We start from the raw sequence: 25,337 nt of genomic DNA on the forward strand, positions 1-25,337 counted from the left end.
ATATCTCCCCTCAGCCATCTCTTCTCCAAGCTGAAAAGCCCTAGCCTCCTTAGTCTTTCTTCATAGGGAAGTCGTCCCATCCCCGCTATCATTTTAGTCGCCCTTCGCTGCACCTTTTCCAATTCTGCTATATCTTTCTTGAGATGCGGCGACCAGAATTGAACACAATACTCAAGGTGCGGTCCCACCATGGAGCGATATAACGGCATTATGGCATCCTCACACCTGTTTTCCATACCTTTCCTAATAATACACAACATTCTATTCACTTTCCTAGCCACAGCAGCACAATGAGCAGAAGGTTTCAGTGTATTATCGACGACGACACCCAGATCCCTTTCTTGGTCCGTAACTCCTAACGTGGAACCTTGCATGACATAGCTATAATTCGGGTTCTTTTTTCCCACATGCATCACCTTGCACTTGCTCACATTGTGAACTTGTGATGAGGTTAGATCAGAGGAGAGAGAAGTTCAGTTGATGGATGGAGGGCTCCTGTGACATTTGGATGGGTTAGAGTGGGGTTCGATGACAACTTCAGAAGGTGGAGAACAAGGTCAGTGACAGGCAAACTTCTACGGTCTGTGCCCTGAAAATGGCAAGGACTGGGCAGACTGAATGGACCATACAGGTCTTTATCTGCTGTCATCTACTATGTTACTATGTGTTACTATGTTATTATATTACATGCATCTGGGAACGTTGATGGACAGATCTGTGATGCTCAAACACCTTGTGGTAGCAGTGGCAAAAATACGTTTATACAAGATTTGATTGGCTAAAGATTTGAAATATGTTATACCATATGAGGTTCTGAGTTCTACTTTAAACAGGGCTGGGCTGCCAAAAAAGATTATCTCAGCACTACAATGGGTTTTGATTGGATGTCAGAAGGAAACATGTTTCCCTATGTTGACTGCCAGTGAAATTCAGATGGCAGTTTAAAGGTATTAGCTATCATATTCATGATGCTGCCTCAGAATACCTATATGACATTTAAGTACATAAGTACATAAGCATCGCCATGCTGGGACAGACCAAGGGTCCATCGAACCCAGCACCCTGTCACCGACAGCGGCCAAAAGAACAAGCAATTTGTCCTGCCCATCTTAGAAATACTGTATCATTTCCTCGTCCATTCAATAACATTCTATGGCTTTTTCCTCCAGGAAGCCGTCCAACCCTTTTTTGAAGTCCGCTAAGTTAACCGCCTTAACCACCTTTTCCGGCAGCGAATTCCAGAGCGTAACTATGCGTTGAGCGAAGAAACATTTCCTCCAATTTGTTCTAAATTTACTACACTGCAGTTTCATTGCGTGCTCCCTTGTCCTAGTATTTTTGGAAAGCGTAAACAGACGCTCCACATCAACTTGGTCCATTCCACTCATTATCTTATAGACCTCTATCATATCTCCCCTCAGCCGCCTTTTCTCCAAGCTGAAGAGCCCCAGCCTCTTCAGCCTATCCTGATAGGGAAGCCGTCCCATTCCCTGTATCATCTTTGTCGCCCTTCTCTGCACCTTTTCCAAATCCTCTATGTCTTTTTTGAGGTGTGGAAACCATTTACTTAAGATACAGTAAAGAGATCAGTGCTACTGTCAGTGCCTTCACTACAAATAAGTCAGTTGTTGAGACATGATTGTGTGCATTATCCGTTATAGGTCTCTTGTTATAGAACAAGATCCCAAGGAATATTTGGGGTCAAAATGATTATTTACAGATTCGGCATATGCTAAAAATCTTTTTCAATTAACTTTTTGGGGGTATTGCATTCTTTGATTTATCCACTTTGGATTTATTCAGTACAGAATTTTAAAAAGGTGCAATTAATTGAAATTTCAAATTTAGGGCCTCTTTTATCAAGTCACATGGTGATGCCGATGGAGCCCATTCAAAGTGAATGGGCTTAGTTGGAATTACTGCACTAGGAAGAGGCCCTTAGTTTTTGCTAGACCATTTAACATATTCTGGAGTTTATGTTTTGTGTGCCTTCTTTTATTATTAAATTCTTTTTATTGATTGAGTCAACAAAATGCATGCAACAATACTGATTAACAATAATGTCAACTATAACCAATTAGTAAATCTCCCACCCATTATCCCCCACCCCCAAATACAGATCCAACAGAGTTTATACTCAAATAAGATTTATGGCTATGAGGTCTAGACCCTTATAACCTCTTGCCATCCCACAGTTAAATTGGGATCCGTACTCCCTCCCCTCCCCTCCCCTTCTCTCCCCACCACCCTCCCCACCCGGAGCACCTGCCATCCACAGGCTTAATTAAAACAAGCGTGCACAGCGACTGAAAACAGGACAGGGCGCCAGGCAATGTGAGACCAGCTCGGGACAAACGCTTTAGCTGGCTGGGGTTGGGGACCCCCACCAGCCATACTGGGGACCCCCAGAGCCAATTTGGGGGGGCCCAGGCCCCCATAGCTATGCCACTGTGCTGGATGGTCAGATTAGCAAAGGTCTGATAATTGAGTCTGGATGTCATAAAATGAGGACTAGATTCATTCTGAGCATGTCCCACTGTACCTTTTTCTGAATAAAATCAATAAAATTTTGCAGATCCAGATCCTCTCGGTAATGAGATATAGCTTTCCCCATCAGGTACGATGCTTTATCCAGAACCTAAAGACAAAGGCTGTGTTAAAGACTGTAGATTCAAGTTTAGACACCCGGACATAGTCACTTTAGTAGTGTTTTTTTTGGGGGGGGGCAGATGGGAGGGTGGGCTTTTGGGCTGCTTGGGGAAGTGGAAGTGAGGGTTTCTTTTTAGTTCCTTTCATTTAGATTTTACAGTTCACCATGTTGAAATTTTTGTACCTTGGTTGCTTGCTTTGTCTAATTTCCTATTTTAATAAAAAGGATTTAAACATAAACATTAACAAAAAAAAAGAAAATAAGGTGATATCTTTTATTGGACTAACTTAATACATTTCCCCTCAGATTCTATATATGGCGCTTTGAGGTGCGTGTGCAACTTAACAGATTAACGATTCAATCAGCGCCAATAATTGGGCAATAAAAAGCAATTATCAGCACTAATTGACAATAATTAGAATATGCACGCACATCTTTTTAGGTGTATTCTATAAATAGGTACGCGTAAATTCTAGTGCATGGATCAAAAAAGAGAGTGTGGCAGAGCACGCCTAAAATTTACGCGCGTTGTTATAGAATTAGCAGGATCCACACCTAATTTACACGTGGGAATTTACACCGAGTTTTCATTGGTGTAAATGTCACACCTAAATGTAATCATGGCTTATAGCGCTAAGTGCTAATCTATAAACTGCGCCTAACTGTAAGTGTGGTTTATAGAAACGCTATTTTTTTCAGCAACGATTTTTTTTTAGGCACCATTTATAGAATCTAGTCCTTTGGGACTAGCTATCAGAGGCCAAAGCCTCCTTCTTTAGTTCAGGGCACTACACTGCTGATATGGTATACTGTCCTGATATAAGGAAGGAGATTATGGCAGTGGCGTACCGAGGGCAGGGCGGTGGGGGCAATCCACCCCGAGTGCATGCTGCAGGAGGGGCGCAGGACATCAGACTCACAGAAACAGAATGAAGCCTTGCGCCGGAAGAAAAGGACCTTGGCTGGCGGGGGTTGGGGTCCCTCGCCAGCAAAGGTAGGCGACGGCGAAGGCGGCAGGGGAAGGTTGGCGGTGGGAAGGGGGTCGAGAGGGTTGTCGGCAGGGGGGGCAAAGTTGTTGTTGGTGGTGGTGGTGGTGGTGGCGGCGGCAGTGGTGGGGGGGGGGGGTCGGCAATGGTGGTGGAGGGGGTCGACAGTGTCCGGGGGGGCTAAAATGTGTCCCCCTCACCTCGGGCTCTGGACCCCCCCCTGCCGAAGTCTGGTCACACCCCTGGGCAAAACAGACACAGAATGCTTGCATGCATCCTGCATTCGGCCATTTTTATTGCGTTAGGTATTAGCACTAGGAAACTAGCCCCTAAGTAAGCAATCACCCTGTTTACAAAGCCATGCTAGCGGCTGTAGGTGCGCTAATGCCAACACAGCCCATTCACTTTGAAAGGGTTGTGTCGGCATTGCTGCGTGGCTTTGTAAACAGGGGGGCAAGTAAGCATGAATCTGGAAAGGGTTCTGATTCTTACTGTGTGGCTCTAGGAATAAACAGTACAATACACAAAACAGTCTCTCAAAATTCTGTCCAAGCATTTTTTTTTTTTACCATAGAACAACTGTAGTAAAAAAAACCAAAAAAAAAAACCTTGAAAGCTTCTAAAGCCTACTCTCTAATGGGTTTAAGATCCCTTATATACTCACCAGACCTGAAAAGAAGAACCCCAGCACAGCAGCTACAAGCTGCAGAACCAGAATTAGGAGCATCAGCCAGGCAAACTGAAACGAACAAAAAGTCAACAGGGATGATGAATCCATTATATCACACTTCAACAGCAGCCTGCCATTACTCAGGGGTACTCTCACTGCCATTCTGATGGGCTTTTCTGTGATTGGTCAAACCCCACAGCTGGGAAACTTGCATGAATAGCTGCTGAAATTTAAGACTGAAGCCTGTCCAGCTCTCTCTAGAAACAGCAAACTTCAGCCAAGCCAGGTTATTTTGTATCAGCCTTGGACTATGCTACTTTTGGCTTTTCACACCATTAATGTTGCTATGTTAAGCCATTAGAACGCATAGAGGAATACAGACCTGCCAAGTCTCCCGCATTTGGTAGGAGTCTCCCGCTTTTGTGGGTCATCTCCTGCACTCCTGCCAAACAGCCAGGATCTCCCACTGAGCAACTTTCCCTTCCAGCAGCACCAGGAGATGCCTTAATAAAACATCATCTCCTGCTGCCGCAAGACCAGTCTCACGATAAGAGCTGTGGAACTGGTCCCGCGGCAGCAGGAGATGATGTTTTATTAAGGCATTTCCTGCTGCCATTGGAAGGGGAGGTGGCTTCTGGTGCAATGACCGCGAATCAGGGTGTTTCAGGGGGGGGGGGGTGGAGCTGTGGGTGGGGATGGGTGAAGCTGGGGGTATGCCCTAAAATCTTCCACAGAAAAAGTAGGCCCCTTTGGCAGCTCTGGAAATATGGAGTTAGTTCAAAGGGTGGTCTTTGCCATAAAGCACATGGAGCAGACTGAAATATACTATGGAGAAGAGGTGGGATAGGGGAGGCATAACAGAGACATTTAAATGCCTCAAAGTATAAATTTACAGGAGGCAGCCCTCTTTTAACAGAAAGAAGCAATCTTGGGAGAAGGGTGAAAGATGATGTAATTTAAGGAAATAGTTATAGAAAGGGTGATGGATGCAAGGAATAGCCTTCCAGTTGAAGTGGTGAAGAAGAGGACTGTGTCAGAATTCAAGAAAGCATGGGGCAAGCACAGAAGAATTGAGGGGGAAGGAAAAGCAGATGAGCAGAATAAAAAGTCCATATGGTCTTTATTTGCCATCATGTTTTCTGTTTCTTTGTTAAAGAAGAGTAAAAAAAACACACACACACACACACTACAGACTTTCCAAACAAATTAAACCCCCTTGGATGGGAGAATTATACAACATCCCTCATGCAGGAAGCATAATAGAGCTGCATATTATAGACTCTTCTCTGCTAAAGACAACCACCCTGAATGACCAACACCCAGCAGGAACTAGTGCTAGGATTTGAAGTCATCCTGGCCCATAACTATTCTAACTTCGATAACAACTTCTATTTACAGGTCATGGGAACTGCTGTGGGCACCAGAAGAGCATTCCTACTATCAGTACTGACTTGAATGTGCTGGAAGTCAATATAAATAAACATTAAAAAAATAATTTTATAATCAGTGTTGATTTTTGTGATAATGTGCTCAGTTCACCAATGTGATCACAATAGCATGAGACCAATATTTTTATGGAACCATCATGGCACATCACTTGTTCCTTGTATATGATGTTAGAATGCTTTATTTACTTTTTGGGTATAAATTTATGGTGTCAATAGCACGATTGAAGACTGAAAAATGTATTAATGACTAAACATCATGGATCCATATTGAGAACAACTTGAGCCTTCATTGGATCAGGATAAGTTATAACATTGTTTATATTAGATTATTTGTGTAAGACTCTGTTATTAATACCTGATGCAGGAATTCACTTATAAGTAAACAGAGCATTTTATGCCAAATTTTGGAATAGCATATATAAGGAACAAGTGATGTGCCATGATGGTTCCATAAAAATATTGGTCTCACGCTATTGTGATCGCATTGGTGAATGGAGCACATTATCATATTATTACAAAAATCAACACTGATTATAAAATTATTTGTTGAATGATTATTTATCCTATACTGTTTATTGTAAGCCACATTGAACTCAAACTTGTTTGGGATAATGTGGAATATAAATGTCACAAATAAATAAATACATTTACATTGACTTCAAACACATTCAAGTCAACCCTCCATTGCTCCAGGTACAAAAAAAAGGTATCTGTATATTTATTTATTTATTTATTGCATTTGTATCCCACATTTTCCCACCTCTTTGCAGGCTATAATGTGCAAACCACTTTAATTGTAACCACAGAAAGGTGGTATATCAAGTCCCATTCCCTTTCCCCTTACCGATAGTAGGATTGATCATATATTGGATATGGTATTGTTAATTTGTTCTCCATTATATTTAAATATTTGTATCCAAGCACCAGAAGAGCATGCCAGTCTTTTTATGCCAGAATTAGAAGAGACCTTTTTGGGTGGATGCCTCAGCAAACCTTTCAGATATTGCAGGTACTCAGTGGTGGCCCTACTATTAGGCCAACTGAGGCGAGAGCCTCAGGCGGCACTCTCCCCTTCCCTCCTCAACCCTCTTCCCCACATTTACCTTATCTTTTTCATTTCCAAAAGGTGGCAGTGGCAGCGATTCCCATAGGCTGCCCTGCTGCCGGCACCGGCTTCTTCTCCCTACTGTGTCCCACCTCTTGACATAACTTCCTATTTCCTCAGAGGCAGGATACAGTAGAGCAAAGAGGCCAGTGCTGGTGGCACCGCAGCAGGGCGACCTATAGGAAACGATGATGCTGCCACCTTTTGGAAAATAAAAAATTAAGGTAAACATGGGGAAGAGGATTGAGGAGGGAAGAGGGGAGCTGCCAGACCAACTGTGGGTGGAGGCAGCATCTCATCACTGCCTCGGGCAGCAGATTGCCTTGGGCCGCCCTGGGTACATTGATGATGTCTTCATGATTTGGACTAAAGAAAATGAGAAGCTTACATATTTTTACCATATTTGTGTGTCACTGAGCACCTCCCTTTGGAAAGGTGACATACAGATTTACAAAGATGCCTTTGATGGATTCCATCTCGAAATAATGTACTTCAGGCAGAGTCAACTTTTTGGACACTATAGTCTGGATCACTAATGAATGCTTATATACATATGTGCACAGGAAACCAACTGACAGATTCAACAGTCATCTCTGCTCCATTTTTCATTCCTCACACATTAAAATAGTTCATTAAACATAGTCAATCTATGTGGCACCATCATACAGTATTTACTCTTACCCAAAACACTTCAACATTCTAACTGAACCCTTCTAACAAAAGGATGATCATCTTAAAAAAAACATTTCAAAGGACATATCATCTTCACTTAAAAACACCACTAGAAACCTACTCTGGTACTATGGAGCAATATCACTTGTAGTAACTTACAACCCAACAATAGAAAACTTATCTCCACTTACTCCTGAAGGATGAAAGAAATATTCCCAACTCCTTCAGTTCTAGCGGTCTGGCAATCACCTAATCAGAAGTTATAGGAACTGCTCACCTAATGAAAAGTAAACTTCAAACAGAAACCCAAATAGATGAAAACACAAAATCCTTCGACCTGGTCAACCATAACATCTTGTAAACCAGGTTGAACAACATTGGAATAAGCAACAGGGTCTTAGCATGGTTTGAGGGATTTTTATCAACCTGTAGTTATCAACCGGCTGTGGGGTCCCACAGCTATTTAATATATTTATTTATTGCACTTGTATCCCACATTTTCCCACCTATTTGCAGGCTCAATGTGGCTTACAGAGACCTGTTATAGCATCGCCATACCAGGTTAAAGAAAACAATTGGTGTTACAGAGAAGTCAAGGAAGACAGGAGGATTTGGTCAAACAATTGTAGAAAGATACATTATGAATAAAGATGGATAGGTGTCATGTTAAAGTTAGTTAAGGGTTCTCGTGGTAGGCTTTGTTAAAGAGATAGGTCTTCAGGGATATGCGGAAGTCAGTTAATTCGTTGACCATTCTTAGGTGAGTTGGAAGTGAATTCCACAGTTGTGTACTCATAAAAGAAAAGCTGGTTGCGTGTGTTAGTTTGTATTTTAGTCCTTTACAGTTGGGGAAGTGTAGGTTCAGAAAGGTGCGGGAAGATCTTTTAGCATTTCTAGGTGGTAGGTCTACGAGGTCTAGCATGTAGGTCGGGGCCTCTCTGTAAATGATTTTATGAACAATCGTGCAGATTTTGAATGCAATACGTTCTTTAAGTGGGAGCCAGTGTAATTTCTTTCTTAGGGGTTTGGTACTTTCATATTTTGTTTTCCCAAATATGAGTCTGGCTGCAGTGTTTTGGGCAGTTTGAAGTTTTTTAATGGTCTGTTCTTTACAGCCAGCATAGAGTGCATTGCAATAATCCAGGTGAGTTAGTACCATTGATTGTACCAGGCTCAGAAAGATGGCCCTTGGGAAGAAAGGTTTTACTCTTTTGAGTTTCCACATGGCATGGAACATTTTCTTAGTTGTATTCTTCACGTAGTTTTCAAGTGTAAGATTTCGATCAATGGTGACTCCCAGAATTTTCAAGTTGTTTGAGACGGGTAGGGAGAAGTTTGGGGTGGTTATGGTGGTGAATTTATTTGTATTGTGAGGTGATTATGAGACATTGTGTTTTTTCAGCGTTGAGTTTTAGTTGAAATGCGTCCGCCCAGGAGTGCATGATTTGGAAGCTGTGGTTGATTTCGTTGGTGATTTCCTTTAGGTCCTGTTTGAATGGGATGTAAATCGTGACATCGTCTGCATATATGTATGGGTTGAGATTTTGGTTGTGTAATAGTTTGGCTAGGGGTGTCATCATTAGGTTAAAGAGTGTTGGTAAGAGGGGGGATCCTTGGGGGACCCCGCATTCCGGTATCCTTGGGTCTGATATCTCTGCGTTAGTTGTTACTTTGTATGATCTTGTTGTCAGGAATCCTCTAAACCAGTTGAGGACGTTTCCTCCAATTCCGAAGTATTCCAGGATGTGTAGTAATATTCCATGGTTGACCATATCGAAGGCACTGGACATGTCAAATTGTAGGAGAAGTATATTATTGCCGTTTGCGATTGTTTGTTTAAATTTGTTCATTAAAGTTACTAGTACTGTTTCTGTGTTGTAGTTCGATCGAAATCCTGATTGAGATTCGTGTAGTGTAGTATTGAGTGTTTATTTAGGTGGTTAGTGAGTTGTTCCGTCACTACTCCTTCCATAAGTTTGGTTATCAGTGGTATAGATGCTACTGGGCGATAGTTGGTTAAGTCATTTGTACTTTTCTTTGCGTCTTTAGGTAAAGGAGTGAGTAGTATATTTCCTTTCTCCTTCGGGAAGAGACCACTTTGTAGCATGTAGTTTAGGTGACTCGTGAGGTCTTTTATGAATTGTTGAGGGGCAGATCTTATAAGGTTACTAGGACAAATGTCTAGTTTGCATTGCGATACTACTCCAGCCTCTAGTGTCATCTTGGAAAAATTTAAAGTTCTATACTATATATGTGTAGATGATATTACAATTTTATTTCGAATTTTGGGGGATTGGTCAACTACCTTATTTAATATCACTTCTTATGTACAAACAATTGAAAAATGGATTATGAGGAATCAACTAAAATTGATCCCCGAGAAAACCAAACTTTTCTGGTTGGGTCCATCAGACTTCTCAGAACTATCTCAACATTTTTCTATAGGTTCTAATACCTTTACTTTGGTATCTTGCTCAGAAATCTTAGGTGTAGATGTGGATTGCTCTATGACATATTCTCACCAAGTAAAGTTTCTTATTAGCAAGTCTTTCTATATGTCAAAAAAAATTAAGAGTGATTCATAAATATTTTGAAACAGAAAAATGTAGGCTGGTGATGCAGGCTTTGATTTTGTCTAGACTGGACTATTGCAATGTCATCTACATGAGTTGTTCCAAGACTCTGATAAGACGACTGCAGTTGGTTCAAAATGTGGCTGCCAGATTGATATATCCTGCCCAATGATCAGACCCTGTCTCTCCAGTGCTTAAGAAGTTACATGGGCTGCCTGAGCATGTCAGGGTACAATTCAAACTTTGCACCTTAGTTCATTGTATTTTGTATGGCGAGGCCCCATTGTATTTAGTTGATTGGGTAACACTTCTTTCTAACGGTGTTTACAGTAAGACTCGTAATCAAATGCTACCTAGTTTTCCATCACCTAAATTGGTTAAAAAATGTAAAATGTTTAATTCTTCTTGATATTATCAAACTGCCTATGTGTGGAATTTGTTATCATTGTCGATTCGATTCATACCAAATTATCTAATATTCCGCAAGAATCTTAAAACCTACTTATTCATAAAATATCTTTAATATAACTATGTAATAATATGTTACTGTAATTCCAGGATGATTGTTCCTGTTGTTTTTTTAACTATGTGATCTGCATAGAACTAATACTAGTTATTGCAGAATAAAATAAACATGCAACGTAATGTAACATACATAGGCAGTTGGTGGCCCAACTGTTTGGGGAGGCTAAATGGGGGTGGGGTTGGGGGTGGGGCCAGGGGTGGAGCTTAAATCCATAATTGTCTGATAACACACAGAAAAAAAAATAAAAATAAAAGTCACAATTAATACCTTTTATTCAATTTAGATATTAGATATGTATCATATGTCAAAGAATAAAGTGGTTGCTCAAAGCATATACTAACCACAATCACTCAACTGCAAAACACTATGCACAATTTTGTGCAAAAACACACTCAGAACCTTACTGTACCATAAATATTACACTGGGCAGAACCTAATACACCAATATACCACCCATACGGAAAATGCAGACCGTCAACAATATGAAACAAGGGATCATAATATCACAATTCTCATGTACAGCCACAAAACACCCTATTTCATGTTTAATGTGGGATAATATGCCATAAATAAGTAAATAAATATAAACTATTAATGTTGAGCACCTGATTCTCAAAGTGGACATATTCCAAACACTATAATGAAAATAAAATGATCTTTTCTACCTTTGTTGTCTGGTGACTTTGTTTTTCTGATCATGCTGGCCCAGTATCTGATTCTGCTGTTATCTGTCCTCTTAACTCCATTTCCAGGGCTTCCTTTCCATTTATTTCTTTACTTTCCGCCTTTCTTCTTCATTTCTTGTCCTACATCCGTAAGTAAAAGCTGGGTCCTCCGCAGACGACTGTCCAGTGGATCCAGCTTCTGCCTATTTTCTCCATCCATGTGCAGTTTTTCTCCTCTTTTTCCTTTTCCCTCATCTTATCTCCTTCCTCTCTCTTCCCTCCCCTCCCCTCTATGTCCAGCAATTTCTCCTCTCTCCCTGGGCCCAGTCCTCCCATCCATGATCCTCTCTCCCCTGCCCCCTCCATTCATCCATATCCAGCAATTCCCCTCTCTCCCTGAGCCCTGCCCTGCCCTCCCAACCATGCTCCTCTCTCCCCTGCCCCCCTCCAATCACCCATATCCAGCAATTCCCCTCTCTCCCTGAGCCCTGCCCTCCCATCCATGCTCCTCTCTCCCCTGCCCCCCTCCATTCACCCATATCCAGCAATTCCCCTCTTTCCCTGACCCCTGCCATCCCATCCATCTCCCTCTCTCCCCTGCCCCAACTGCCCACCCTCTTCTCCCCCCCAAGATCCCTTTCCTTTTTTTTCTTTTAAATTTTACCTCCGAGTCTGGCAGCGCAGCGTCAGTGAAAGCGCTTCTCTTCACTCAGTGACCCGCCTTCTTCTGACGTCATGATGTCAGAAGAAGGCAGGACACTGAGCGAAGGGAAGCGCTTTTACTGGGAGCGCTTTCACTGACGCTGTCGCTGCACTGCCGGACTAGAGATAAATTTAAAAGAAAAAAAAGGAACGGGATCTTGGGGGAGAGAAGAGGGCGGGCAGTTGGGACGAGCGGTGAGCCCCGGGCGTCATCGTCATCAGGATCCGATCTTTCTGACAAGCATGTAGGACAAAGCGCCAAGTGGAATTTGGCACACATAGGTCATTACCACCCGGTTACCACATGAGACTTTACCACTAGGCCAATGGCTGGTGGTAAAGTCGCAGACCCAAAATTGACATGCTGCAATTTTGATTTTTTCGCATGTCCATTTTCGGCAAAAATTTTAAAAAGGCCTTTTTTACAGACGCACTGAAAAATGGATTGGCACGCACCCAAAACCCGCGCCTACACTACCGCAAGCCATTTTTCAGGGCACCTTAGTAAAATGACCCCTAATATGGATATTTTATATCATATCCAATGCTATGAGTGTGGGTGTTGTGTATCTCAGTGGAAGAAGGGAAGACATCTTAAGGTTGAACTTAGTGAGTAAAATGTTATTAGCTAGCAATATGGCTGGATTGTTGTTTTAATCATGCATTGTGAATGTGATTGTGCTGCAGCCATAATAATAATGTGGCTCTGGCTGCTTTATTGGGCAGACTGTAAGAAGAAATCTGCCAGAAGACGGAGAACTCAAAACGCCCCATGGTAGATACAACAGTACAAGTGGGAGAGCGACCAAGGAAGCCAAAGACAGGAAGATGTACAGTGGGGGAAATAAGTATTTGATCCCTTGCTGATTTTGTAAGTTTGCCCACTGACAAAGACATGAGCAGCCCATAATTGAAGGGTAGGTTATTGGTAACAGTGAGAGATAGCACATCACAAATTAAATCCGGAAAATCACATTGTGGAAAGTATATGAATTTATTTGCATTCTGCAGAGGGAAATAAGTATTTGATCCCCCACCAACCAGTAAGAGATCTGGCCCCTACAGACCAGGTAGATGCTCCAAATCAACTCGTTACCTGCATGACAGACAGCTGTCGGCAATGGTCACCTGTATGAAAGACACCTGTCCACAGACTCAGTGAATCAGTCAGACTCTAACCTCTACAAAATGGCCAAGAGCAAGGAGCTGTCTAAGGATGTCAGGGACAAGATCATACACCTGCACAAGGCTGGAATGGGCTACAAAACCATCAGTAAGACGCTGGGCGAGAAGGAGACAACTGTTGGTGCCATAGTAAGAAAATGGAAGAAGTACAAAATGACTGTCAATCGACAAAGATCTGGGGCTCCACGCAAAATCTCACCTCGTGGGGTATCCTTTATCATGAGGAAGGTTAGAAATCAGCCTACAACTACAAGGAGGGAACTTGTCAATGATCTCAAGGCAGCTGGGACCACTGTCACCACGAAAACCATTGGTAACACATTACGACATAACGGATTGCAATCCTGCAGTGCCCGCAAGGTCCCCCTGCTCCGGAAGGCACATGTGACAGCCCATCTGAAGTTTGCCAGTGAACACCTGGATGATGCCGAGAGTGATTGGGAGAAGGTGCTGTGGTCAGATGAGACAAAAATTGAGCTCTTTGGCATGAACTCAACTCGCCGTGTTTGGAGGAAGAGAAATGCTGCCTATGACCCAAAGAACACCGTCCCCACTGTCAAGCATGGAGGTGGAAATGTTATGTTTTGGGGGTGTTTCTCTGCTAAGGGCACAGGACTACTTCACCGCATCAATGGGAGAATGGATGGGGCCATGTACCGTACAATTCTGAGTGACAACCTCCTTCCCTCCGCCAGGGCCTTAAAAATGGGTCGTGGCTGGGTCTTCCAGCACGACAATGACCCAAAACATACAGCCAAGGCAACAAAGGAGTGGCTCAGGAAGAAGCACATTAGGGTCATGGAGTGGCCTAGCCAGTCACCAGACCTTAATCCCATTGAAAACTTATGGAGGGAGCTGAAGCTGCGAGTTGCCAAGCGACAGCCCAGAACTCTTAATGATTTAGAGATGATCTGCAAAGAGGAGTGGACCAAAATTCCTCCTGACATGTGTGCAAACCTCATCATCAACTACAGAAGACGTCTGACCGCTGTGCTTGCCAACAAGGGTTTTGCCACCAAGTATTAGGTCTTGTTTGCCAGAGGGATTAAATACTTATTTCCCTCTGCAGAATGCAAATAAATTCATATACTTTCCACAATGCGATTTTCCGGATTTAATTTGTGATGTGCTATCTCTCACTGTTACCAATAACCTACCCTTCAATTATGGGCTGTTCATGTCTTTGTCAGTGGGCAAACTTACAAAATCAGCAAGGGATCAAATACTTATTTCCCCCACTGTACATTAATACTTCAAATAAACCTTCTTATTAATGTACATCTTCCTGTCTTTGGCTTCCTTGGTCGCTCTCCCACTTTTTTGTTGTATTATTGGGCAGACTGGACAGACTGTGAAGGTCTTTATCTGCTGTCATTCACTCTGTTACTATATTACAGACATCGGAAAGATATTCAAACTCTTCTCTAACCTACAACTTCTTTCTTGATGCTTACATCTACACACCAAAAAAGAATGTGTGGGCAATGCCTTGCTTACAATTTTCAGCAGAATGTGCAGGTCTCGAAGAGCCCCCATGCAGCCGAGAAATGTGACAGCAAACATTAATATTCCCACAGTAATTAATATGATAGAAGGGTCAGTTATGAGAGAGTCCACAGCACCTGAAACAGACAAAAAAAATCCAGGAAGAAAAATGGAAATAAGCAAAAAAACATTTGAATAATGTTTAGAGGTGGATGTAGTTCAACCACCCAACTCCTTCCTCTGATATTCCAAATCATTGCCAGACCTTATGACCTTAATTCATGGACTTTGGTGACTTCATGTGGATAGAAGGTCAAAATAATTCATGGTTGTTTGAAACTTTCATGCAACTGAGCTAAAAGAGAAATTAATTCTTCATTGGTCACAGAATCATTGTTACTTCAACTATTTCTGTCTAGAATCAGTCACAGAGAATGATCCATCCTGATCAGGAATGTCACGAGGGTTCCCTTCTCACCCATGCCGGCTCTGTTTCTGCCCCATTGCACCTATGGATTTGTGGTTCCTGCATTTTCATGCAGAGACAAAACATAATGAGTAAACTGCCCACCCAAAGCACTGCCACATATTGCTGTTAAGTCAATTATTGAAAATGAAGCACTATCCCTTAGCATAGTGGTGGGAGGCAGCAGTTGAAAACAACACCTGCTCTACAAACCAAGACCTCTTCTCTTATATTCAGTGATAACCAGGACAAAGAAATGGGGAAACCCACTCACTTGCTTCCTTGGACATTCTTGCATATACTCCAACTGCTACCATCAGGCCACTGCCGACCTAGTCCATAGAGAGACGGAGAGGCAGTGAGAGACAGGGAGGGAGGGAGAGAGAAAGGCAGTGAAAGACAGAGAGAGGGAGGGGGAGGGAGGGAAAGAGAAAGAAGCAGTGAGAGAGGGACAGAGGGAGAGAGGGAGGCAGTGAGAGACAGAGATAGAGGCAATGAGAGAGAGGGATAGAGAGAGGGAGGCAGTGAGAGACACAAAAGGTGAGAGAGAAAGGACGTGAAAGAGAGGAAGGGAAAGAGGCAGTGAGAGACAGAGAGAGGCAGTGAGAGAGGGATGGAGGGAGAGAGGGAGGCAGTGAGTGACAGAGAGACAATGAGAGAGAGGGAGGGAGGGAGAGAGAGGAAGTGAGAGGGAGAAAGAGAGAGAGGCATTGAGAAGGAGGCAAATAAAAGTCCCACATCCATTTGTAAAGGACACAAAGAAAAGAATATTTTTATTGCATTACGATTCACTTTCCATTTGGCGAAAAAACAGAATATTTTATCACCATAAGATTCATAGGCATCAACATTTCAGAATGATTGGGGGTTCCAAACACAAAACAAATCACTCCTTCCTGGACACAGTGAAGGAGCTTGCTCAATATTGGGGGTGCTCAGAACCCACTGGCACCCACAGAGCTGGCTCCTACTGATACCAGTTCAAAGGGACTTGCAATCAGCACTAGGGTGGTTCATCTAGCTATCAATAATGCTGCCATCGTCTAAAGAGGGGAAGACAGGTGCAGTCTGGTATGGGGATAGATATAAGGTCTCTGGGAAAAGACATACTTGAAAAATGTAAATCACCTTAAACTAATGTATAGGTTGAACTCTCCAGTGTCACTGAGGGGAGGGCTAGAGCTGTAAGAGGGGGGAGGATCTAGCCTAAGGGGGTGGATTCTGGGATAACCTGCAGAGGAAAAGGGCTGCTGAGTGATGATTGATAGTTGGGGAGGAGTTAGAAGTAATAAAAGGGATGACAGTGGGGAACACAGGGCCTTTAGTTGCCTGTACCTCAATCAGGATCCTTGGAGGAGAGGGGGGTCCCGAAGTGGCAAAATAAACTAAGGCTGAATTAAGGAGTAGTTGCTGCCCCTGAAAGGGGAAGGAATGAGGAGCTCCAGGTGGGTAAGGGGAATCCAGCCTGGGAGCAGGAACCAGAGCAGGGGAAGCCTGTTCAAGGCCAGGGTGTAGCTCGAGAAGTGCATCCCTGGAAGGAGGACAGCTAAAACGGTCTGTGCCTGAAGGAGAACTGGATTGTGATCAGGAGTATTGAGAGCAGCCCTGGATTATCGTTAGCCCAAAGGGATGGGTAAAGGACAGGTGGAGATATAAATGAGTAAATACGTTGTGCTGGCTGAATGAAACAAGCTGAGAAGTGATTGAAGTTGTAATACATGATCTTGAATGGACATAATTGATGAAACCAAATGTTGACTGTACAGATGGAGTTATCAAATGGTTTACCTGCTAGTAGCAGAATTTTCAGTAAAGTTGAGTTTGCATAAAGACAAACTCCTTAGAGTGCTGTGTGGTTCTTTGGAGTAGGAGTAAGGATTCTTGCTTCCCAGACTGGCAAAGAACCCACGTGAAGCCCGACTGTAATCCCCATTGCTTGCTGGATCTCTATTCCAGCCCTTGACCTACCCCCAAGCTCGAACAGGAGAGACTTCACTGCATGAAAAGAGTGGAGGAGTAGCCTAATGGTTAGTGCAGCGGGCTTTGATCCTGGTAACCTGGGTTCAATTCCTACTGGAGCTCCTTGTGACACTGGGCAAGCCACTCAACCATTTATTGCCCCAGGTACAAAAAATAGATTGTGAGCCCCCTTAGGGACAGAGAAAGTACCTGTATATAGTGTGTATAGCACTGTGTATGTCTAGTAGCACTATAGAAATGATTAGTAGTAGTAGTGGAGTGAGAGAGTGCTGGGGTTTGAATAAATCATTTGTGTCTCGGGTCAGACTTAGAACTGAGGTAGTATGGTGAGACCCGGGTTGCACAACCTGGCACCCAACGTGGGACAATGGATTTAAGTTGGAAAGACTATTTTATTTATTTTTGTTACATTTGTACCCCGCGTTTTCCCACTCATGGCAGGCTCAATGCGGCTTGCAGGTACTTATTTGTACCTGGGGCAATGGAGGGTTAAGTGACTTGCCCAGAGTCACAAGGAGCTGCCTGTGCCTGACCAACGATTACAAATCTGATTGCCTGACACTGGAGGAGTATAATGTGGGGCAATAAAGGAAGCCCAGAATGACGGCTTGTTTCAGACCTGGGCCTTGTATAAAGATTTCAACATTGGAGGAAAGACTGTTTGATTGGAATCAGTGAGAACCGTGTAAACTGGCTATTCTAACAGCAAGGCCAGGTGGTCCTGATAGATAATGTCAGAACTATGAGTACTTGGGAAATGGCGGGAAGATTTCGCAAAGTCACCATGGTTGCACTTCCTGCGCTGGTGGAGAGGAGGAGGAGGAAAGCACACCAACTTGCACACACTGAGTGGAATACTGGGAACGAGTTTCCATTGGACAGTTGGCCCATCTGACATCACACGTAGTGCTGGAGGGCGAAGGTTGAGCACATGGATCCAGGGTGGTGCTCACGACGATAAAACCTGAGGAGGAGCACATGGATTGTGTAGAGGAGTTGGAGTTCTTGTTGGTTTGTGACCGCAACAACTGGACGGAAGAAATGAAGCACAGTCTGTGTGCAAGCTTTGAGCTAGTGGTGGAGGACGGAGTGAACATGGGGAGAATCATCTGCCCAGGGTGAACCTACCAGAGTGACCCAGTTCCAGTGTGGTTGTGCTGCTAGACATGTACTACTTGGTTCTACAAAAAAATGGTGAGAGCAGTCACCCTACTGTGGAGGCCCCGGCTCCAAGGGCAGCTGAGAAGGAGAGGGCCACCGCCCAGGACTGTAGCTGTATGTGGACAAGGATCCAGGAGTGAAGAGAGGCAGAATCCACTGGAGTGAGTTCCTTGGAGGAAGGTCTTGAAAGGATTGAGGTGGCTGGGCCAGACACACTGAAACTGGAGAGCCCATATACCAGCTCAGGACCCAGAGGCCCGGTCACAGCAGTGACGTCAGCCAAGCGTGTGGAAGCAAGGACGAAGTGGAGTTGAGCTCTAGCACCCCTCAAACCTTGTCCTGGACAACCAGTAGCCTAGAGCCAGTGATCGCAATGAGGCGATGACTTGGCCAGAGATAGAGGCGGAGAGGAAAAGGAACAGGTGCTTCCTCAATAGGGGGTCCCTCTGGGGACATTTGGAGAAACCACTGAACAGTGGGGCAACTACACATGAGAGGAAGAGCTGCCTTATGTGGAAAGTGCCAAAAGATCCAGAAATGGGCCTGCCAAAGTCCATCACTATGCTAGAATATCTGTGTTTAGCAACAGGAGAATTGGACATGCACATCCCCATGCCTTTGATTACTGACTGGATCGTGAACAGCCTGGAGGTGGACCAGTTGCTTTGGAGGATCCGGATGCAGGCGCACACTGCTGCGGAGGGAGAGTTGCCTGCCCTGAGGCCTGGAGGGATGCTGGCTGGGAGACCCAGTGCCAGTGGAACTATCGGAGGAGCTCTGGTTTGAGCCAGGAAGGGCCATCGGTGAGTGGTTAGCGAAGGTGAGCAGGTTACACCGATGCTAAAGAAACTGGTAAGGGACATGTGGGGATTGCACTAATCATATGTTTCCTTAACTGTTACGTGCCTGGTGGATGCACAGTGGGAAGTGTGAGCCCGAGCAGAGATTTTTAGGTGAATAAGACTTGATCCCACCTAGGGGCGTAGCCAGACCTCGCAGTGGGAGGGGGCCAGAGCTCGAGGTGGGGGGGGGCACATTTTGGTCTGCTGCCCTGCCGCTGCTCCCCCTGCCACCCTGCTGCTCCCCACTCACTGCCGCAGCAAATACCTTGGCTGGTGGGGGTCCCTAACCCTCACCAGCTGAAGTGTTGTCCAGAGTCGGTCTCCAGCTCCGCTGCATTGCCTGCCCTTCTCTGTCTTCCCCTCACGTCCTGCACGTTCCTTTTAGTGAAATTGAGCATGCCAGATGTAGCAGGGCAGGCAACGTGGCGGCACCGGAGACCGGCACTGGAAAACACTTGGTTGGTGACCCCTGCCAGCAAAACCAGGGGCCCAATGGAAATTTGGGGGGTTCCAGGCCCCCATGGTCCCATGTAGCTATGCCCCACCTATCCTACTGAAATGGAAGATCCCCATATGAGGAACTATATCAATTCACAGTACCAGGCCCAATTCCACTGGGGGTACAGGTTTGTTCAAGGTGTGCTGCTATGGAAACTTGACCCCAGCTGGTATGGTTGAATCGTGTACCTGGACCAGTCCCCCAGGGGGTGTTGATACCATGAACAATTAAGAACAGAACAGCTATAAGGCTGCTGAGAACTTATAGCAGTGATGAAGAAGAAGTTAGTTGTAGGGGGTTGATGATAGAAGAGAGAAATTATGCTGAGAAAGAATGTTATTGAAGTATACAAGGGGAATTATGTTAAAATGAAAGTTGATTGGTTGTTGAATACAGTTTCCTCGTTAACTGTATTGGGACAAAGAAAAGGAAATGTGTTATAGAGGGGGCAAAAAGAAAAAAAAATATTGGTGGGAGATGGTTAAGTATGTATGATGAAAAGGGTAAAAGCTGAGCAGGCTGCCACCCTGGAATTATCCGGATGTCCTGACTCATGCTGAAACACAACAGAAATTCAGTTTAGCCAGGCTGCCACGCTACCGGTTATCTGGGTGTCCTGCTTAAACTAACAGAAGAGATGAAAGGAGACAAATATATGGGGGCATAGGTGGAGAATTCTCCCTAAAGGAGGAGATTCTGGTTGGTATGGGAAAGGAGAAACCAATGAGAGCATACACAATGATTGGAAGGTTGAATGGAAAAAAACAAACAAACAAACAGAGGAAAAAAGTCTTGGGTCAGACTTGGAACCGAGCTAATGCGGTGAGACCCTGGTTACCCTAAAAATTGAAAAGATAATCTAGAAATACAAAATGCATATGATTATTTAAATCATTTATTTATAATTGTTCATTTTACAAGGGTCGCTTGCAAACAGTAATACAAATGCATATGATTAAATTATATCAAATGATTTTCTGTATACTGCATCTCTTCCTAAGTGTCCCTGGGACTTGTTAAACATGGAAAGGGAAGACTGAAAGCACTGGTGCAGCTTTAAAAAGGTCTGAACTCTCACCGCCGGCTGTCTTGATCACCAGAGATTCAATTAACAGACTGAAAATGTAGAGCAGGGTATTTCCTGCTCTCACACCATGACACAACCTCCTCAAGTTATTTTCATGGCATTCTATGGCCCAGAGTATATGAGATCCTCTTAGAGTTTCGTTTATTTGGCATTTGGTATACCACCTTTCAAAACATGAATCAAAGTGGAAACACTGGGACTCACAAGCTCTGTGGGTGCTGAGCAGGGCAAAGTGATTGGAAGAAAAGGCAGGAGAGAATAAGAAAATCAGATAACTGTGGGAGGGAAAGGAAGGGAGGAGGGGACCCTGAGGGAGATAGGTAGTGTGGAAACCCATCAGGCTGCAACCTGCAGGGCTCAAAGTCTGTTCGGTGGTGATTTCTGTACTCTTACCCTAGTGGCAGCTGTGGTACACAATGACATAGCACACCACTGCATATACCTACATATAAACCAGTGCAGCAGACGGTGAGATGGTGTCACACATCATACCAGACCGTCAGTCCCTTCCCCCCTCCCCCCATGTCCAATCTTGCAATTGAAAGAAAGAAATGTAATGCCAGGTTCCCAGGGAGCAAGGCAGAAATTTAGAATTTGCCCAACTGGCTGTATTTCCTGCCACTTCAAGTGAGGCAGTGGACAAAGAAATGATATTAAAAGTCTGGTGTTTAAAAAGTTCAATTTTTTACCTTGCAACTAAAGTGAAGGAATGCCAGATGGTTCAGATTATTTTCAATGTCTAGCTTGGCTAAGCCAAAGGTTAGAAAGGTCAGTGAGAAATGAAACTCTGTCCCTTGTGAATGATGAAGGCTAGCTCAACATTTGTATACTATTAGGCATATAGAATAGTTTTGCAAGCAGGCATGAGCCAGACATATGACATATTGTAGTTTAAGGAATAGGCTGAAATACTATTTAGAAGTGCTTAATATGTAGATATTCCTGATGTTTAGATTTGTTTTATAGGGAATTTGATTATGCTTATTTTAGAATATGTATTCTGTGTAGTTAATATGTAGGAAACCTTTTTAAATTCTGTATTACTCTTTGTCTGACTTTCTAAGCAAAACTGTAGTTGAAGAGATCAACATATGGTTTGACTTAGCCATAGTTCTGGCTGATTTGATGTATGGAGCTGATAGGTGAAAGAGGTCAGGACTAGTCAGCTCTCTTCTCCTTGATTAATTATAGGTAAAATGTAGGAATGGTCTTGAAAGTAATAACTGATATGTATGCCATTAAGTAAGACTGGCCCTTGACCCCTTTAATGAATGCCAGAGTTTAGTTAGCAGTTAGTACTAGGAATATGAGAATAATAAATGTAAGAATATCCATTATCCTCTAAGTGAACCCAGGTTAAGCTATAGATGAGAAATCAATCATAATAACATGTAGGAGTTCTGGAGCCCAAATGTCTAGCTTGAGGGGCCCCCAGGTCATAGGTCAGTTTAGGATGTCTGGAACCTATGTAACTGATATTTGTATAGAGCTGATTGGCTGAGGCAAGGTAATCAATCTATTCCTTAACCAATTGGAGAGTAAGGGGGCTAGGCTAGGCTAGATAGAACTGTATTTAAGTGGGAGAAGAAGCAGTTTACGTCAGAAGGAGCTCAGAAGAAAAAGAAGGACAGAAGGAACAGACAGGAGAAGGAGAAGACAGCATAAGAAGAGAAGCAGCTGAGACAGAAGCCACAAAGACACAGAGAGCTGAGAGAGAGACAAAGAGAGCTGAGAAAGAGAAGAAGAGACTTAATGCTGATGTTCTACTTTGTTTGCTGGCAAATAAAGAAGATTTCTCTCTCATTCTGGTGTGCTGTCTGACTCCTGAAGTATCATAAATTCATGCATCAATTCCTGCAACACAAGTAGGTTTGCGGCCTCCTATGGCACAGAGGCCCACAGGAATTATCCTGTTTGCACCCCTAACGCTGGCCCTGCCACTGGGTAATTTTAAATTCAGCAAGCACATTTTCAAAAAGAAACACATTGCAGAGTTTTCCTATGGGACAGGCTCCAGTATCAAAACAAGAAAAAGAAGTTTCTTTCTACACCCATAGGCAGTGGTGCATAGTAGAGGAGTGGCCTAGTGGTTAGAGTGGTGGACTTTGGTCCTGGGGAACTGGGTTTGATTCCCACTGCAGGCACAGGCAGCTCCTTGTGACTCTGGGCAAGTAACTTAACCCTCCATTGCCCCAGATACAAATAAGTACTGAAGCAAAATTGAGCCTGCCATGAGTTGTAAAGCACTGGGTACAAAAAAAATGTTTACCAACAGGCTCTCTCCCCGGTCCACCTCTGTGCCCCCCCCCCCCATCCACCATTGTATCCCCCAAATTGCAGAGCTGGCTGTAGCTGGGGGGGGGGGGGCAATGCACTACTCCAGGAAAAAAACATTTAATGATCTCAGGTTCCAATTTAATTCATGTTTAATGTGGGATAAAATGCCATAAATAAGTAAATAAATATAAACTTTTAATGTTGAGCACCTGATTCTCAAAGTGGACATATTCCAAACACTATAATGAAAATAAAATGATGTTTTCTACCTTTGTTGTCTGGTGACTTTGTCTGGCCCAGTATCTGAGTGGAGGAGTGGCCTAGTGGTTAGGGTGGTGGACTTTGGTCCTGGGGAACTGAGGAACTGAGTTCAATTCCCACTTCAGGCACAGGCAGCTCCTTGTGACTCTGGGCAAGTCACTTAACCCTCCATTGCCCCATGTAAGCCACATTGAGCCTGCCATGAGTGGGAAAGCGCAGCGTATAAATGTAACAAAAAAAAATTTTGCTGCTATCTGTCCTCTTAACTCCGTTTCCAGGGCTTCCTTTCCATTTATTTCTTTACTTTCTGCCTTTCTTCTTCATTTCTTGCCCTACATCCGTAAATAAAAGCTGGGTCCTCCGCAGACTTGACTGTCCAGTGGATCCAGCTTCTGCCTATTTTCTTCATCCATGTGCAGTTTTTCTCCTCTCTTCCTTTTCCCTCATCTCATCTCCTTCCTCACTCTTCCCTTCCCTCCATCCATGTCCAGCATTTCTTCTCTCTCCCTTCCCTCTCCTCCATCCATGTCCAGCAACTCTCCTCTCCCCTGCCCCCCCTGCAGCCATCCATACCCACCCAGCGATTCTCTCCTCTCCTCTGCCCCTCCTCCAGCCATCCATACCCACCCAGCGATTCTCTTCATTCCACTGCCCCCCCTGCAGCCATCCATACCCACCCAGCGATTCTCTTCTCTCCCCTGCCCCTCCAGCCATCCATACCCACCCAGCGATTCTCTCCTCTCCTCTGCCCCTCCTCCAGCCATCCATACCCACCCAGCGATTCTCTTCTCTCCCCTGCCCCCCTGCAGCCATCCATACCCACCCAGCGATTCTCTTCATTCCACTGCCCCCCCCTGCAGCCATCCATACCCACCCAGCGATTCTCTCCTCTCCCCTGCCCCCCCTGCAGCCATCTATACCCACCCAGCGATTCTCTTCTCTCCCCTGCCGCCCTGCAGCCATCCATACCCACCCAGCGATTCTCTTCATTCCACTGCCCCCCCTGCAGCCATCCATACCCACCCAGCGATTCTCTTCTCTCCCCTGCCCCTCCAGCCATCCATACCCACCCAGCGATTCTCTCCTCTCCTCTGCCCCTCCTCCAGCCATCCATACCCACCCAGCGATTCTCTTCTCTCCCCTGCCCCCCTGCAGCCATCCATACCCACCCAGCGATTCTCTTCTCTCCCCTGCCCCTCCAGCCATCCATACCCACCCAGCGATTCTCTCCTCTCCCCTGCCCCCCCTCCAGCCATCCATACCCACCCAGCGATGCTCTTCGCTCCACTGCCCCCCTCCAGCCATCCATACCCACCCAGCGATTCTCTCCTCTCCCCTGCCCCCCCCCCAGCCATCCATACCCACCCAGCGATGCTCTTCGCTCCACTGCCCCCCTCCAGCCATCCATACCCACCCAGCGATTCTCTTCGCTCCCCTGCCCCCCCTCCAGCCATCCATACCCACCCAACAATTCTCCTCGCTCCCCTACCTCCGTCGCAGTAGCAGCAGTGAAAGCCCATCTCTAGCCTTCCCTTCGTTCCTGTCAGTGTCCTGCCCTCGCGGAAAGAGGAAATGACATCAGAAGAAGGCGGGACACTGACGGGAACGAAGTGAAGGCTAGAAATGGGCTTTCACTGCGGCTGCTGCGATGGAGGTAAATCAACAATTTAACCCCCCCCCCCCCAGAGCGGCGGGGGATGAGGTAAGCATGGCTTGTGGCGCCCTCCTGCCATGCTTACCTCACCGCCGGGTTGTGCCGCCCCTGGGTGCCGGCTCGCCTGCCACAACAACTGGCTCGCAAGAACTTTAAAAATTTAACAACCGGCTCTTGCAAGCCGGTGCTAGCCAGCTCCAGCACACCACTGCCTATAGGCCGCATTTCAGTTCTGTAAGTAGAGGGTGACTGATGACACTGTTACAGGAAGACCTAGCAGAATGAGAGGGGGCCAGGAAGGGAGTAGGGACAACCAATACGTGTTGAATGGAGTGAAAAGTACAGTTTGGAACATATGGTGTATGAAAACTGTAGAGAAAAGGAATGTGAAAGATCTGGTGCGTCACGAACAGAATCTTGAAGGATATATGAAAAAAAGACAG

At 44.7% G+C, this 25,337-nt stretch overlaps 1 protein-coding gene across 1 annotated transcript in view; it reads right to left on the reverse strand.

Moving 5' to 3' along the window:
- LOC115480049 (tetraspanin-33-like) overlaps positions 1–25,337 on the reverse strand; it is a 40,156-nt gene that overhangs the window by 12,041 nt on the left and 2,778 nt on the right. The window contains exons 2-5 of the mRNA XM_030218457.1: positions 15,408–15,465; positions 14,680–14,804; positions 4,301–4,375; positions 2,543–2,638 (exon numbers count right to left, since the gene is read on the reverse strand). Coding sequence (XP_030074317.1) covers positions 2,543–2,638; positions 4,301–4,375; positions 14,680–14,804; positions 15,408–15,465 — 354 coding nt within the window. The remainder of the gene's footprint in view (positions 1–2,542; positions 2,639–4,300; positions 4,376–14,679; positions 14,805–15,407; positions 15,466–25,337) is intronic.

Source organism: Microcaecilia unicolor, chromosome 11, assembly GCF_901765095.1.
Source record: "Microcaecilia unicolor chromosome 11, aMicUni1.1, whole genome shotgun sequence".
Taxonomy (NCBI): Eukaryota; Metazoa; Chordata; class Amphibia; order Gymnophiona; family Siphonopidae; genus Microcaecilia; species Microcaecilia unicolor.